The sequence below is a fragment of the Alosa sapidissima genome, chromosome 8 (assembly GCF_018492685.1).
Source record: "Alosa sapidissima isolate fAloSap1 chromosome 8, fAloSap1.pri, whole genome shotgun sequence".
NCBI lineage: Eukaryota > Metazoa > Chordata > Actinopteri > Clupeiformes > Clupeidae > Alosa > Alosa sapidissima.
Window position 1 is genome coordinate 29,921,786 of NC_055964.1, and position 18,384 is coordinate 29,940,169.

General features: G+C 41.7%; 2 protein-coding genes across 3 annotated transcripts in view; one reads left to right on the plus strand and one right to left on the minus strand.

Annotated features, from left to right (window-relative positions):
• Positions 1-18,384, plus strand: part of LOC121714945 (tripartite motif-containing protein 16-like) — a 1,397,702-nt gene that overhangs the window by 708,146 nt on the left and 671,172 nt on the right. The window lies entirely within an intron of this gene.
• plat (plasminogen activator, tissue) overlaps positions 12,360-18,384 on the minus strand; it is an 18,362-nt gene continuing 12,337 nt past the window's right edge. For both annotated transcript variants that reach the window (XM_042100186.1, XM_042100185.1), the window contains exons 10-15: positions 18,119-18,202; positions 17,364-17,577; positions 16,913-17,049; positions 16,355-16,495; positions 15,749-15,897; positions 12,360-14,648 (exon numbers count right to left, since the gene is read on the minus strand). In XM_042100186.1, coding sequence (XP_041956120.1) covers positions 14,487-14,648; positions 15,749-15,897; positions 16,355-16,495; positions 16,913-17,049; positions 17,364-17,577; positions 18,119-18,202 — 887 coding nt within the window. In that variant the 3' untranslated portion in view covers positions 12,360-14,486. The remainder of the gene's footprint in view (positions 14,649-15,748; positions 15,898-16,354; positions 16,496-16,912; positions 17,050-17,363; positions 17,578-18,118; positions 18,203-18,384) is intronic.

Genomic DNA, 18,384 nt, shown 5'->3' on the forward strand with positions numbered 1-18,384 from the left:
CACATCCATAACACTGAAAAAATGCCTTGTATTCTTAGGATGAAATTGATTATATGAAATTTGAGGATTTCTCAGTATTCAGAGGACAGAGGTTACATTAAAAGTTATGCAAATTAATTCACTGATACTAATGTTGCCCCCACTCTAAGGCATTTTGTTTTCCAATATGAGTCCAATTGTCACATCCATAATGCTGGAACTGCCATAATAATAATTTTTATTATTCTTATATATTTCATTTATTTTGAGTCACCCAAGGACACAGTACAATTAAAAGGTGCATGGACATTATAAACTTACACAGAGGATATTGTACAATTAAAAGTTCAATACGCTACACACTACATACAAACAGAGGCACATTATGCACATGGTATCATTCTCCTATGCGTTTATAAGACCTAGTTGGTAAAGTAGAGCTCTTATCCACCACCCATGGAGATGGCTTCTCCAGAGGGAGTTGCTATCCAACTCCCATCAATTCCAGATGTCCTGAACTCAAGAAGGCAAAGGAATACTGAGGAATGCTGATGTGGGTTCAATTCCCAGGCTTCCACCTCCTTTGTGCCCGTGAGCAAGGCACTGAACCCCAGGTTGCTCCGGGGACAATGGCCCCTGTAATATAATTGACATGTCAGATGATTAGGATCAAAGCGTCTGCTAAATGAATACATGTAAAATGTAAAGGATGATTGGTCATAAAGCAACAAGAACAACATTTCACAGTGGCCTTAACTAAAACATCCTTGAGAATCATTATAACCAGTTACCAAATAGCCATATAACCAGTTCTGCAACCTTTGCTCCAAAGGCTCAAAAAGTCACATTCCTTTGAAAAACCAGTGTGCTCAGACAGAAGGCACACAATGAAATCAAGGTGAAAAGGTATGCAGGTGGAAAGGTAGGCATGCGTAAATAGCCACCACACCTCTGGCCTGCCACAACAGAATAAAACAGCTTGAGCTTGTGTTGTAGATGACAGATTCTCGGTCATCTCCGTTTCTCCACGCGGTCAAGATGAAGCTGCTCTTCGCTCTCTTCGCTCTGTTCCTAGTGCATGCTGCTAGTGGACAAGCACAGCCACCAGGTAAGCCACTAGTCATGGTGTAATAGAGGGGGATGTTTAGCACAGAATTGACACAAGATTCACATCTGCAACACCGGGCAATTAGTCAAGCACTTTAGCATTTAAAAGGCCAAATGCATCATTAAAAAGGATGAAATTCAAGCTGAGATAATATACTGTCTTAACATAAACCGTCACAAGACAGTATAGACAGTCTCACTCTTACAACAGAGTTAAATTGGGTTTCATAACTTTCTTTTGGTTTGATGAGGTTTTTCAATTTGTCCCTGTTGAGCTGCTTCTAGTGCTATTTTGTTCCAGTGTCTCATTGAGAAGGATTGCTGAAAACAGATCATGTTAGATTAACTGTAAGCAAGTCACTGAAATACTGTAGCTCAGCAGATGTGTGATGTTGATAATTGTACTGATCTTTGAGTTCAGAAAGGTAAATCTACAAATACTAACCACACCAGGATTTTAGGTGTATAAGCCTTCCTATTGTTTTAGTAGACAAATTAAGGTTTTAGTAAATAATTTGGCAATTAAAACAATATTTCTTTTTTACACCGTCCTGAATACAGTCTATTATATTTGCTGAATTGTCCAGATCATGAATACTGACATTAACATGTTTGATAACACAGTATCTGCACCTATTGAGATACAAAAAGTGATAACAGAATGATGTATGAGATTTATGTATACCACCCATCTTAAATGACATATTTGAAGGATTATTTTCTAAATGATGTAACGCTTTATTTTCTCTCATTTTTCAGGCCCACATCCTAACATGTAGGTGTAATGTAATCTGTTACCTTGTCATGTTTTTTTTTTTACTGGATTCAAATATAATTTTAAAGGAACTCTATTTGAGCCCCGAAGTGCTGATTCTTAACCCTGTGGTGATCATTTGTGTTCATATTAATGCCCTTGCTGTTTGTTTTCCCGAGGTCAAATGTTGTATTAGTTTGTTGTAAGATACTGTATGAATGATTAGTTTATTGGTTTATTAGTTAAGTTGTTTCATTCCTCAAACTCTTTCCTTCCTCTCACAGGACTGACAATCATATCATGATGTAAGGCTCTACACAACACATAACATTTCAATCGTGTCTTATTTACATGTTTACATGTCACCGGGGCGGTGGTAGTGTAGTGGTTAAGGAGCTGGGCTAGCGTGCAGTGCAATAGCCTGAAAGTTGTCGGTTCAATTCCCAGCTTCCACCGTTGTGCCCTTGAGCAAGGCACTTAACCCCAAGTTGCTCCGGGGACAATGTGATCCCTTGTAATATAGCTGACATATGTAAGTCACTTTGGTCAAGAAGTGTCTGCTAAATGTAATGTAATGTTTCTGTTGTCAGACTTCTCCGTCCATAAGCTTTCCTCATTGCTGTTGTTGTATCATTCATATTAGTTTCTCTGTCTCTTCTGTCCTCTCAGAAACAATACTGTGGACCCATTGCTAACAACTGACGATCCTATGGAGTAAGGCTCTCAGTTTAAATGAAAAGTGATTTCAGCTTGGTGTCACATGTTTACATGTGAATTGTTAATTATCTGCATTTGATTAATATCTTTATTCATACATACTCTTTTCTGGAGGAGCAATTGCCACTCCACCTCTCTTATTTGCTCATGACAAGACAGTTTTGCACTGTTTTTGCACCGTTTTGACCTTGTTATTAATGAAAATCTTCTTGTTCTGATGGCAAATCTTGGAAGTGAAAGTTTCTTGTTTTGTGGGACATACTCATGGGCGGACTGGCCATCTGGCATACCGGGCATTTTCCCGGTGGGCTGACGCACCTTTTGGGCCGATAGAATAGGCTATATATATAATTTAATTATTTTGGCCAACGATCGGCCCAAAGGAAGGACAATCAGCGGCCCATTGGTTACATTTCAATATTGGGTGCCGGTAGTGACAATTGTGCAAAATTATCACCAATGTAGAAGCTTCAAAAATACAATATTGCAAGTAGGCTAGCATATGTCAGCAACATGTTGAAGTTCCTTGAGTTTGAACGAGGATGTAAACAAGCATAGGCCTACAGAGCAAGGGACAGTGAGCAGGTGGAGAGTGCGAGCCTAGCTGAGGCTAGGCTACACGATAAGAACTCCGTGGTGGAGCAGGTAGGCTGTGACATGCCATGATGATTATGATGACTTATACATTGTGATAATGTAATGATATGGTAGCCTATAACATAGTAAGGCCGTGCTGTGATTATAATAACAAATAGCGCAACTTAAATTTTCTAAATGAATGATTTGCAAACCCAGACAGCAAAATGGTGTCAAATCGACGTTAATTGTTGGTCAGATTGATCAATTTCCATCAGACGCCCAAAATTCAACATCGATGGCATGAGTGGGGGTTGGTTTCTCAAAGTAGAGAAGGGTTCTATCTTGGAAGGGTTATTATGGTAAAGAAGGGCTAAAAGACTGTAGACTGACGGAAATGTAGGTTACAAAACGTCACGTCATGCACAAGCCAACTAAGCTAAAGTATATATAACTTATACATAGGCTACTGGAAGACACTAAAGATAATTAGTTCATGTAGCTGTACTGTTCCAAAATGTACCAGCAATGTAGGTAGGTAGTATAGCCTACAGGAATAAAATATTACCAGCAACAGCCCTGTTTATTTTGTGTTGTTTCAATTGTCCTACAGTGATAACTGGTATAAATTACATTAATGTCTAAGACAATCTGGGTAATTTAAGTCTTTACACATAGGCTTTAGTATTTTTTGGTGCTGCTGTCAATTGTAGCCCATTGAATAATTTGAAATGATACTTTGAATTCAAGCAGAAACTCCTCTTTAATAATTGCTTGTTAGCCTACTTGAATATATCATATGCTTGCCTAGCTCTGATCAGTCAGAGAAATAACCAATGAGGCCTACATCACTTTCAGTGCTCCATGACAGTTGAAAATATATGCATATTCAAGGGTAATGCAAAGATTTTGTATTTAATTAGGTGTGCCCGACCTATTTGAGGGCTGCTTGGGCCAAATATGCCAGGGCCGATTTTTGATCCCAGTCCGCTCCTGGACATACTACTTAAAATAAGCATAATTATCTGGCAAGATTTGCCAATAGAACAAGAAGATGTTCACTGGCCCCAGCTGTGGCGCAACCGGCTGGGGCACCTGCGCCGTACGCCGGCGACCCGGGTTCGATTCCCGCCCTGTGGTCCTTTCCGGATCCCACCCCTGCTCTCTCTCCCATTCACTTCCTGTCACTCTCCACTGTCCTATAATTAAAGGCATAAAAAGCCCAAAAAATATACTTAAAAAAAAAAAAAAAAAAGATGTTCACTTAGTACAAGGTAAAAAAAACTTAGATCAAGTACAAAAATGTCTTGTAATAAGCAAATATTAGAAAAATAGGTACATATTCACTTGATTTAAGCTTATTTATCTCACTTAGATTTTGAATTCTAGGATTGTTTGCAGTGTATGTAGGCTAGTTATTAATTATGTTATGTAAAATATTATATATTGAATTAAATGTATTAGATATTATACACATTATTGTACAATATGTTCCATATACTGTCATGATAGATATAAGATTTAAAGAACACAGGACAATGGGAAATTTAACCAAGCAGTGGAATAATAATATAGTTATGTGTTAAATGTGAGATGAATTTTAGCCTGTCATACTAATACACCTTTGCCTAGAGCTGTGTGTGTTTACCTTAATGTGGAAATCCTCTCTCTCCTCCTGCAGGTGTGACAGTTGGTTCTGTACCTCAGGAGCATCAGCTGTCAGTTCTCCCACTGTCCTGGTGGTGGCGCTGGCCTTGCCCCTGATTCAGCAAGTGCTGCAGGCTCTCACACGCGTGTAGCCATGGAGCTGTTCCAAATGACCCTGGACACCTGGGGCATCAGTCCTGTGCGTGTGCACTTTTGACTTCAACTAAGTCATCTTCTATAATCTGTAGCCTATCTGTGAATGCAAATGTAATTCTGAATGCAGGTGGTTGTTGAATGGAATTCTTGTAAGCACATGTAAAAATATGAAGGATGGTAGAATTGTTCCCGTACATAATAAATGTATATGAAACAGGGTCTTTTCCTCAACATGCTGTTGGAGTTTAACTTCTGTATGTGGTGGGTGTGTGGGAATAGTGGACATGCAGACACTAAAACACCCACATATATCTGGAAAGCACACTCTTCCTCACTCTCTCTCTCTCTTACTCACTTCCTCTGTATGTGATGTGATGGAATGCATATGCTAATACACTAATACATGCTAATACATGATCACATATTTGATTTCTTTGACTTTGATTTCTTTTGATGTTGAGCTTCAAGGCTTTTTCAACTTAAAATAAATGGGTATCCTGAGATGGTGAGGCTTTTTAAGTGGGTATACTGTGTAGTCCTGCGTATCACGCTGGATAGGAATTTCACAGTGGCCACGACGGCCATGGCCGTCGTAGCCCCTTGGGTTGGCCGTGAGGCCCCTTTGAAAATCATAGGTTTACAGGCCACGGTGGCCTTGGTGCCCCCTTCTTTCAATATTCTGCTTTGCGTCCTACTAATAGCGATTTTTATTTAGCCTGTGGCCTGTCAAAATTATCTTAGCATTCACAGTGCAAATTAATTTAGTCTTTTACGCAGTGGAGAAAGTGACAGCGCAAAAAAGAAAGTGTGTCCAAATTCACCCATTCTCAGTTGAACTACTCGCGAAGTAGCCTATTCATCACACAGACATCACAAGTATCACATGAAAGAGCTTTTTCTCAGCTTTTAAACGATGTTAGCCGATAATTGCTGTGTTGAACGGTTCGCGAGAAAAGTAAATAATATAATTCAATTTAATCATACATTCTACTGAAGGTTTTGCGTCCCATGATCTCCCTACCCATTCATCTCGGTGGAATACTTTACGAACCCTTCTTTTAACACATGACAAACCATATATCAGAATAAACAGGAGACCTTACCGAACACAAAGGTGTAAAGCAGTGTACATGGATGTCTCCAAATTTGGGCTTTACGTTTTACAACGTGTTTAAATTGTTCCACATGATTTCATAACGGGCCAAATACAAAATAAATGTTACAAATATCGCCTAGATATTGGTAAATCAGAGGACAGCTGACTAAGAGTTTGTGAAAGTAGCCTTAATGATCACAAAATGCTAAGCATGCATCTGGCTATTTGAGTTTCTTAAAGCTGAGCTGTGCTTAAATTGTTCAATACATGATTTCATAACAGGCCAAATATAAAATAAATGTTATATATAGCCTAGATATCTGTAAATATTAGATGATCAGATGATTTACAGTTCTATGTAATATGTCATGTTTCATGTTTTTGTAATGTTTCATACAGTGATGCAGGTCTACTGCAGTGAATAGGCTAAATACAACTTTGATAATTTTGATAGCCTACTACTGTATAGTTAACTTTGGCCTTGGAGCCCTGACATGTGGCCTTTGTGCCCCCCACCAAATATGCCCAACTGAAGGCCAAGTGGCCTTGCCCCCAGAATGGTAAAATTCTAAGCCTGGTATCACGTATATACTACACCACTACTTTTGTACCTGCTTAAACTAAATGGATCCTGTGTCTGATGGACTGTTAAACATTTAAGTTGGTGTGTTTTTTTGTCTACAGATTATTAATATTTTACTTCTAAAATGATAAAATGCTGACACTGTTTGTCTCAAACACTTTTTTGGGTCAAATTAGGGTGTCACTGTGCATGTTTTCACAGGTGCATAATTATGCTATTTTAATTGCATTTGTAATCATAATTGTAATTTCAATCAACGGTGCTTCACTCTCCGAAGGTGAAGAAGGTGGTAGAATCAAATGGGTTTCAGTTTCATTAAGTGAGCATTTGCATTGACTAAAAACCTTGAAAGTGAGGCTTTTTAAGTGGGTCTACTGTGTAGTCCTGCGTATCACGTAATCAGGGCTGCCAACTTTTCAAAAAACCTTGGAGTGAGATTTGGTGGGGCCAACCAAAATTTTGCTACGGAAATTTTTGTTTGGCTCGTTCAGCATTATACCGTACAGTAAAAAAAAAGTACATTGGTTCTCAGGTGTAGGGACCAGGGTCCCAGAGTTAAATTAACATTGGTATCAAAGGGATCTAGCCTAATGCTAGGACCATGGGCAATGGAGGCATTCTGAAATTGGGTGGGACATTTCAGGGGGGGGGGGGGGGTCCTCCCCCAGAATTTTTTTTTTGGACTAGATGCAATTTCCTGAATTCTGGTACATTTTACCAGGTTATTTAGATACTTCTATATAACAAAATAAAGCCAGCCTACGAAATTAATAAAAAGTAAATCATGCATCATTTAAAAATAACTGAATATATAGGCTACTTGGCTACGCAATAAGGTTTCCATTACAGCACTGCGGACGTTCAATGAACGCATGAAAGCGGATAAAGTAAATTAAATATCAAACTAAAGCGAAAATGTCATGCTTTTGAAGGCCTACCATTGTGCAGTCTAGCTGTGGTTAGTGACGTGATGTGGTTAATGGGGAGTTTTACATAAACCTATAGGTTATTATTTATTTGGCGTACAAACAGCACTGTTATTTCGCACGGCAATAGTGGGGGGGGTCCAAACTAACAATTTTAAAAAGTGGGTGGGTGTTTTGTAAGAATTTAAGAAATGTTTGTATATTTTAACTTTTAAATGCATCAATCTGGTGCACTTTTAAAAATAAATTCAGAGGTCAGACTTGCTTATTTTTATGGAAATATTTGTGCTGTAGCCTAAGCTATTTTGCACTTCAGAATTATAACCATGCATACACAGGTGGAATAGTTATGGTGATATTGCAATAAGTTCACAACCACAAAAACATATGGTCCATTTCACAGTTCAGAAATGTTCAGCACTCCATGAAATTATGCAGAAGTGGTCACCTGTGTTTTTCAGCTAGTTCATTTAAGATAATATATTGGTCATTGTAATGGCCATAGCCTACAGGCTATTCCTTTTTCAGGATGTACCCATATCTGCATGATGTGAATGTTTGCATATGGCTTATGTCAGGCTTTATATCAATATTTGTGTCTCCTTATTTGATTTTCTTTATATTTTTGCATTAATGCCACTAGAAAGCATGGCAATATAAATATATTCATTTATCTGTGTAAGTGGGATTGGCTGGAACCTGACAATATAAGAACCATGATAGTGGGATAATCTACTGAGCAATTTACACAAATGTATGTAGGCCTACTGACAAATAGTTTACATTAGAATACATTATAATTTCGCCCCAATGAGGCTATGTAGAAATGTGTTGCAATTTCAAAAACAGAGGCATGCTTTATATCCTCGTATTCGGTACGGTTTGCTGTTTATTGTGATAGTAGGTTTGCCACATGTTGTGTGAAGGGTTAGTGAGATATTACAACCGAGAGTAATGGGTGTGCACTGTGTGCAAAATGCAAATATGATTAGCCTAAATTGCACGTCGGTTCAATGATAATTTTCTCGCGAACCATTTATCACAGCAACTTGGCGCTAATATCATTGGAAAGCTTAGATTCCGCTCGTTCACATGATGTGTGATATCATGTATAGGTTTAGTTTAGTTGAACCTCATCTGCCAGGTATTTGACCTACCACGTTGACACTTCAGCGTGAAAAATACTCAAAGCATAGGCCTACCTGAAGCCGGGGGAATGCGCCTGGGATGGCTTTTGAAGTAGCATCGCAAATGAGAGAAATTTTAGAAAATTCCACAGACAGGGGGTGCTCTTGAACCCTCTCACCGTCTCTGAAAGCATAACCGTGGCTCAACAGGTAGATCTATAGGCTAAACTCGTTTTTCAGGCATCTGACCGACCGGCTTGACACTTCAGCGTGAGAAATCGTGGGTGTGGCGTGTGAGTGTGTGAAACCAATCAAATGCGTGTGTCTCACGGCCAATGCGTGAGAGTTGGCAGCTATGCGTAATAGACTACACCACTACTTTTGTACCTGCTTAAACTAAATGGATCCTTTTGGACCTGCTTGCAAGACTACGAATGGCCATCAGAGGGCAGTGTGATTCCATACGCTCTCATGACATACTTCGGTAAACACACACACACACACACACACACACACAAACACACAGTGACATACAAGAGGGAGAGAGAGTGACAAAGAGAGAGACAAATATGTATCATCACACACACAACACACACACACACACACACACACACACACACACACACACACCACACTCACACACAACACACACCCATAAACACACACACACACCACAAAGAGAGAAACAAAACAAATAGAGAGAGACAAAAGAGAGAGAGACCCCCCCCCCCCCATTCACACACATACTATAGGAAGTCAAATATTTATTAATCCCATCATCAATTCTAACAATGGCGTGGCTGTTGTAACTTCTGATTGATGTTGCCCTTGATGTCTTATCAGTGAGCACATCGCACTGCGCTGCAGACTGTGGACTGCACATTTTTGCATATCCTGTGTGCCGTCTGAACTGTGCCCTGGTCCACCCGGGCCACATGGACTTGCCCTCAGGGCCAACCAACGGAGACAAAAGATCTTTCTTTCCCTGTGTCAACAAGGAAGGGGGGGGGGGGGTGTGGTGGTGGTGAGGACGGCGATGCTCCGTCTGAATACCATGAACTTGGAGACTCAGTCAGTCACGAAACTTTCACTCAATCAGCTGAGTGCGCAGAGGGAGAGGCGAACAGGTTTGCACACTGGAGACACTCTGTACACTCTGAAGTTTTCCGATTAGACAGCAAAGCGGACACCGAACTACGGTTCAATTCCGACTGACGGTCCTTTCTCGATCCCACTCATTTCCTGTCACTGTCAACTGCCCTATCTGCTTTGAGGCAAGAAAAAAAGCCCCCCAAATGCTGTGTCTTGGTTCAGGTGTGCTCGTGGGTGGGGCTGGCTCATTATGGCTGTAGTGCTACACAGGTGCACAGGCGTGCTCAGGTGTGCTAGATAGATGCTCACGTGTCTTCAAGAGACCAGTTGCTTTTTTTGTTTTTCAATGCTCAACACATACACAGCACATCTCATTCACTGTGAATGTGTGTGTGGTGTGTTGTGCGTGTGTGTCTCCTTCACTATAACACCCTGATACCGAGGTGCACCTCTCCGACCTGTTTTTCTTGTGATTAGTTTCATAAAAGCATATGTCCATATGACTAGCCTCCCTGTTATTGTTGCAGAGCAAAATGCTAGGCTTTGGCTAACAGAGCACGCTAACAATAACAATTACACAATGACTTTGCTGAAAACAAATGGTAAGACTTTACTTGACAGTATCGACTTAAGAGTGACATAACACTGTCATGAACACAGGAACCCTAATCCTAATCCTAACCTCTAACCCTAATCTTAACTCTAACCTTAACCCTAACCCTAAATCTAACCCTACTGTAACTTGTTATGACAAAAACTGAATGTCACTTAATAACAGAAGCGTTATGTCATAAACGTTTATGACTTGTTGACAGTGTCATGTCACTCTTATGTCGATATTGTCAAGTAAAGTGTAACCAAACAAAATTCAACCACCTCTCCCAGTTAGAACATACAGTTCCATATCAAAAGAACATGCATTGCATATCAGATATCACCCGCTCTCATCTTTATGGGAGCGCATACCTGAAACAAGGCCTGACAGTCCCATGACATGATGAATCTCACACCATGAGTGACAGTGATCATCTTGCACGTGTAGACGCCCACACACACACACACACACACACACAGGAATAATTCTTATTCATAACACTTTCAGGGAATGGATAAGGCTAAAGTTAAGAAATCTAAATTACTGTTAACTCACAGGAACCAGACAGTGTGACTACAGACCTTACCCCTATCTAACAATGGCAAAGAGAGAAAAAAGCCATCTCTCAGATCCTGATGAAGGTTTGGATGATTATGTAGAACTGAGATATGAGGACTCTCTATTGTGTATGACAATGTTTAGGATCAGTCGTTTCTGGGTTATATGAGCCGACACACAAACACACACAACACACACACACACACACACACACACACACACACACACACACACATTTATTGTAACAACTGCATCAAAATAAGAATATGAATATACATAGTACACAAATAAAGTTCCATTTATAGGTACAATTATAAAGTAACTTTTATGTTTCACAACAAAAAACACTGACTGTACCTTTAAAGGAACACTATGTAAGAATGTGTATTTAACTCGTGGGGTGGATTTACAACGTACTGGTAAGATATTATCAAAGATCCTTAATATACCATCTCTGGTATTATTTTTTAAGTATGAAAGTCTATCAGATTGCCCTGCTTGGTGGGAAATGATGCTAAATGGATACCCAGGGTGTTGCTGCAGGTGTCATGTTGCTACAGGCTACACCAAATGTACATGCAATACCAGGCATTCCAGTTGTGCATTATAATGACAGACACAACATTCTTCCTATTATAAGTCAGTCTACCATTACAATGGTTGGTCTAAGGTAAAAAAAAACTACATTTTTTTTGTATTCCTGATCAGAGGGCCAGAGACTTGCAATGCCATCTAGAGGATGTGCAGGCAACTGCAGAACTACAGGAATCTAATGAACTTTAAAGAGGTATTGCAGTGTTTGTCCATAATTCTAGTGAAACAAGATAGCTGCCTTGCTATGTGAGATATGTGCGTGGGAACTATATTTCATATCTACAGCGACATGGTGTTGTCAGAGACATGCTTGTCAGAGTGATGCATGCAGAGTCTGCATTTCCCCTTGGGGATCAATAAAGTATCTATCTATCTATCTATCTATCTATCTATCTATCTATGCTGGAATTACATTGTGCAGGAGCTCAGAGAAAGAACTGAACTATATAATTATAATTATAACTAATTAATTCAGTCGACTGTCTGACTATGTAAATAGAAGCTTGTTTTTTTCTTCTTTGGCAAAATAGAAGAGCTGATGAGATGTTTTATAGTCTTGTAGGCCTAATAATTAGTAGTAACTATCATTACTTCCTGTTCCCTGTTATCCTATCTGATTTTTACATTTAATCTTTATTCAACGAATATGATTTGTTTATGTTTTACATATATTTTCCAAACATTAGACCAGTGCTTTTGTGTTTTTACCTGTGTGTGTGTATTTATGTATGTACAGTATCTATCTATCTGTCTATCTATCTATCTATCTATCTATCTATCTATCTATCTATCTGACAGCAAATATATTACAGGCTGTATTCACATATGCTCCAGTGAAGACCACAAGGCCAATTACGTATAAAAGAGGTTTATTTTTTATAAAAACAAAACAGACAGATAAACTATATAGGAGATACAGCTTTTAATTTATGCAATAAATTAAAAATTCTGATAGCCACTACAATGTGCATAGGATTGCACACTTCAGAAACAGACTATAAATACATAAATATTAACTTACAATACATGCATGAGGTGGACACCATTCTTAAGAACATAGTTATTTATTTTCTTTACTGTTTGTCGCTGTGCACCATAGCCCTGTGGGCGTATCTACATACATATAGAGGATTGCAGTCTTACAGCTTCTGTTGAATTGCAATCCTATTCTCCACTTGTACTCTTGTATAGGGTCAGGGTGGGGTGAGGGAGTTTACACCATGACTAGACTTGCATAGCCATGTTATCATATTATACAATTTTTCATTCATACATTCATTCATTCGTTCACTCATTCACCATAGACTGAGAAGCATCAACGTTTTTGTCTGGAGACAACCCTTGTGCTATGCGGACTGAGTGCAGGTGGACAACTAGCACATGGCTAATGACATTTGAACTTTCAACACCTATCCAGATATTCGTGGCATGGAAGGCCTCAAAGGGAAGCTCGAGAGTCTTTGGTTAAAAGTTGAGAGAACCACACAAGTTAAGTGGTTTTAAGGGGTAGGTCTCATCAACATTTTTTTTTTTATCTGGTAGGCAGAGCCTTGTTGATATTTATTTTTGGCACATCTCCAGTCCACATGTTTCGAAATCCCCACCATGTAATGCCACAGACAAGTCTGGTCTCGCTGGGTAGTAAACGCTGCTGAGCCGAGACTACAGAAGCAGCAACCAACTCTGGTCCTGACCTGGACCTGGACCTGGTCCTGATACCTGGACTTAGATAAGTCCAGAGGGGGCTCAAGCGTCAGCTGTTCCCTACGGATCCGATCCAGCAGATCATACAGAGGCAAAGAGCTATGAGATGTGCTTTGCACAGGAAAGAGAGATTCAGAACCAGTTAAGCACTAGGTTGGCTGATTAAGAAAAGCTTTGTGTATTGGGAAGCAGCTGTTTATCACCAACACTAACGGCCCAGAAGGCCTCGACATCCAAGACAGTCTACTATACACAAGTTGATCTCATAACCCCCCTTCATAGGAAGTATCCTTAGTACACCATACTTAATGATATACACTTCTACACCCGAAACCTAAAATTCTCCTGCATCCTCGGGTCATAATGGGTATTTATATGAAAAAGCACATACATGTATAGACCCTTTCAAGAGAGTTCCATTATCAGCATCAGCATGAAAGGGTAGACCCAGAGCCATATAAAGGTTCTGGGTAGACCCTTTCAACAATAAAAACAAAAACAATGCTTGAATGTTCTATTTGGTTCCCAATCTACTTCCTCTGCATTAAGATAACATATGGAATGTTAAAACGGAAGCCTTGTGGGGCCAACTATGATGCTGATAATGGAACTCTCTTGAAAGGGTCTATAATTAAGGACACTTCATATATGTATGTAGACCTGTCTTCAACGACTATCATTAGGACTACTTCCACATAGGCTCTCTCTTGTGTTTAGTGTTAAAAGGCTCGTTAAACCAACGACCCTGGAAGAATGAGGAAAAACTGGTGAACTGGTGGCTCAGTCGACCCCTGCGCCATTACAGTGTGTTATTGCTTTTGTGGTGTTTTTTCCCAGGTCAGAGAGAGAGAGAGAGTGGTCAGAGCATAGCAGGACAGTGCAGCTGTGTGGCGTGGTTTCTGACGAAGGACACTTGGGCATCAGGGATAGAAAAGAGTGGAGAAACTGGCCTTGGTTGGAGTGTGTGTGTGTGTGTGTGTGTGTGTATATCTGTGTGTGTGTGTGTGTGTGTGTGTGTGTGTGTGTGTGTGTGTGTGTGTGTGTGTGTGTGTGTGTGTGTGTGTGTTGGGGTGGTGGTGGGTTAGAGCTGGTTGCCTAATATTGGCAAGTCACTGAGCTGCATAAAAAAGAGCAGACTCTCCTATGAGTGTACCTGGAGTGAGATCGTCCTTTGGTATGTGTGTGTGTGTGTGTGTGTGTGTGTGTGTGTGGGTGTGTGTGTGTGGTCGTGCATGTGCGTGTGCACACATGTACATATAAAGTGTGTGTGCCTTCTCAGTTGCTCCTCATCTTGCTGGAAATCCAGTCAATGTAGTGTGTGACGCGTGTGTACACTCCCGGCGTGTCTGGCTTGCCACAGCCATCTCCCCAGCTGATGAGTCCCATGAGGGTCATCCTGCCATCACTAGGGCACACCAGAGGACCTCCGGAGTCTCCCTGCACAGAGAGGGAGACAGAGAGAGAGAGAAGAGTTTTTATTCATTTTACACTATTTTACATTCTGAAATTTAATTTCACTATTAGTGTACACATATAGACCATGAATATGAATACATATTCATGTGTGTGTGTGTGTGTGTGTGTGTGTGTGTGTGACAGAGGAGACAGCAGTGACTTTAGGTGGAGGTGCGATGTGTACGGATGTCTGTAGTGACTTTAGGTGGAGGTGCGATGTGTACGGTTGTCTGTGGTAACTTTAGGTGGAGGTGCGGTGTACGGTTGTCTGTAGTTCCTTTAGGTGGAGGTGCGGTGAGTACGGTTGTCTGTGGTAACTTTAGGTGGAGGTGCGATGGTGGAGGTGCGGTAGGTACGGATGTCTGTAGGTCTGTAGTGACTTTAGGTGGAGGTGCGGTGGGTACGGATGTCTGTAGTGACTTTAGGTGGAGGTGCGATGGGTACGGATGTCTGTAGTGACTTTAGGTGGAGGTGCGATGTGTACGGTTGTCTGTGGTAACTTTAGGTGGAGGTGCGATGTGTATGGTTGTCTGTAGTAACTTTAAGTGGAGGTGCGATGGATGTCTGTAGTGACTTTAGGTGGAGGTGCGGTGGGTACGGATGTCTGTAGTGACTTTAGGTGGAGGTGTGGTGGGTACGGATATCTGTAGGTCTGTAGTGACTTTAGGTGGAGGTGCGATGGGTACGGTTGTCTGTAGTGACTTTAGGTGGAGGTGCGGTGGGTACGGATATCTGTAGTTACTTTAGGTAGAGGTGCGGTGGGTACGGATGTCTATAGTGACTTTAGGTGGAGGTGTGGTGGTGAAGGTGCGGTGGGTACGGATGTCTGTACTAGTGACTTTAGGTGGAGGTGCGATGTGTACGGATGTCTGTAGTTACTTTAGGTGGAGGTGTGGTGGGTACGGATGTCTGTACTAGTGACTTTAGGTGGAGGTGTGGTGGGTACGGATGTCTGTAGTGACTTTAGGTGGAGGTGCGGTGAGTACGGTTGTCTGTGGTAACTTTAGCTGGAGGTGCGGTGAGTACGGTTGTCTGTGGTAACTTTAGGTGGAGGTGCGATGGGTACGGATGTCTGTTCTCACCTTGCAGGCGTCGTCCAGCCCCCTGGTGTCCCCTGCGCAGAGCATGTTGGCAGTGACCACTCGGCCGGCCAGCTTATCCGACACGCAGCGGTCCTGCGGCCACAGCCTCACATGCCCCTGCTTCACCCGCTCCGAGTAGAATGGAGAGACTGAGGGAAGGAGAGGAGAGGAGGAGAGGGGAGGAGAAGAAGGAAGGAGAGGAGGAGACAGGAGAGGAGGTGAGGAGAAGGAAAGAAAGGAGAGAGGAGGTGAGGAGGCGAAGAGAGAGGAAGAGGAGAGGAGAAAAGAGCAGAGTCATGTTACAAATATAATACACTCAATATGCACTTAAAGAGACTTGTCAAGATTCACTCATTTTACACTGACTTATACTACTCATAGTACACACACACACACACACACACACACACACACACAAACAGAAACACACACACACACACACACACAAACAGAAACACACACACACACACACACACACACACAAACAGAAACACACACACACACACAAACAGAAACACACACACACACACACAAACAGAAACACACACACACACACACACACACACACACACACACACACACATTGTCAGAGGTGTTTGCTCTTACACTCGTGCTCCTTGCCGTAGCCGGAGATCTCACACTCTGTCCACTCTGGCAGCTGTAGTGTGGCGTCGGGCAGACAGACCGGCAGCACCTCTGGACTGCTGACCGCACAGAGGCCACTCTCACTCTTCAGCTTCAGCAAGGCTACAGCAGCACAGGAGACAAGGTGTTACAACACACTCATATACATAACACACACACAGCAGCACAAGAGACAAGTTGTTACAATATATGTGTGTTAACACACACAGCTTATGTTTGTGTCCAAGTGAAGCTACAGTGCAGTGCATGCATACTATACATTCTATTTCACAGTGCATGTATTTATATACGATGTGTGTATGCGTGTGTGTGTATGTGTGCATGTGTGTGCGTGTGTGTGTGTGTGCATGTGTGTGTGTTTATGTGTGTGTGCATGTGTGTGCGTGTGTGTGTGCATGTGTGTGTGTTTATGTGTGTGTGCATGTGTGTGTGTGTGTGTGCGTGTGTGTGTTTGTGTGTCTGTGATGGGAAAGGGAGGTGGCAGACGGGTGTGTGTGTTTTTGTGATTTTTTATCTTACCGATGTCATTGTCATAGGTCTCTTCTTTGTATTGTTCATGGACCCAGTATTTTTCCACCTCAAATATTTGCTCTGTGCTGGAGTTCTGGAGCCGGAACGTGCGGCCCAAAGTCACCTGCACCCTGTTTGCTGAAAAACTAGACACACAGAAACACACACACACACAAACCAACAAAAGAGTGTTAAACATACAAAGAAAGTTATATGAAAAAGAAGCTCAATTAAAACACCCCCCTCTCTCTCTCTACACACACACACACACACACACACACACACATACACTACATGACAAGCATGTTACACACCCTTCCTAAAAGCTATGGAAGCTGTGTGCTGAAACCACCCATCAGAAGTTGATAATGACCCTCCCACACAGGAAACAAATGCACACACACACACACACACACACACACACACACACACACACGAGGATGATGAGCATGTCACACACCCTTCCTGGAAGCAGTGTGCGGCCGATAGCACCCAGCAGGAGTCGATGAGGACGCCCCCGCACAGGAAGCTGTGTGCGCGGGCACGCGGGCGGTACACCGTGATGGCCGCCTGCCACGGCTGCTCCCTGATGTCGCTCTCCTTGCCTCCGCGCATACGGAACGAGGGGGCGGAGTCGGAGGAGGAGTCTGGGGAGGCCCGCTGACCACAGGTTCCTGAGGAAGAGGAGAGTGAGACAGGAACAGGAGAGTGAGACAGGTTTGTACAATCGCTTATGATATAAGAATTCTTGTTGCATCAGTTAAGTTGTGAAGAAGTGAAGAATGGACCAAAAGACAAAGATAGATGGAGAGAGGGATAGATTGAGACAGATAGATGGAGAGAGGGAAGGAGGGATAGATTGAGACAGATAGATGGAGAGAGGGATAGATTGAGACAGATAGAGAGAGTAACTGAGACAAAGGGAGAAAGACAGTGATGCATATGACTCTGCTTTTATCCATAGCAACCCAGGCCAACAAATTGTCATCATTTATTAATTGTCATGCCTGCACTAATACATATCTATCTATTAATGTCTAATGTGTCTTCCTTAAATTAAAGTGTTACCAGAAATATAAATATGACTCACTCAATTTACACTGACATACTACTCATAGTACAAACACACACACACACACACACACACACACACACACACACACACACACACACACACACACACACACACACACACACACAAATCTCACACTGTACCTCTGTTGCTGTTATTGGTGGTTGGTGCTCGTGGTCCAAGGGTGGTTGGAGGTCGTGGTCTGGTGACCGTAGAAGAAGTCCTTGCTGTTAACCAAACAAAATCAGCACAATTTACATTTCTTTTCCTTCTATCACTCTCTCTCTCTCTCTCACACACACACAGACACAGCAACACACACGCACAGACCACTGTATATGCAGCCACATTATGTAGATACTGACACTGACACATATAACAACTTTGGTATTTGGTCAGGCCGTTAAAA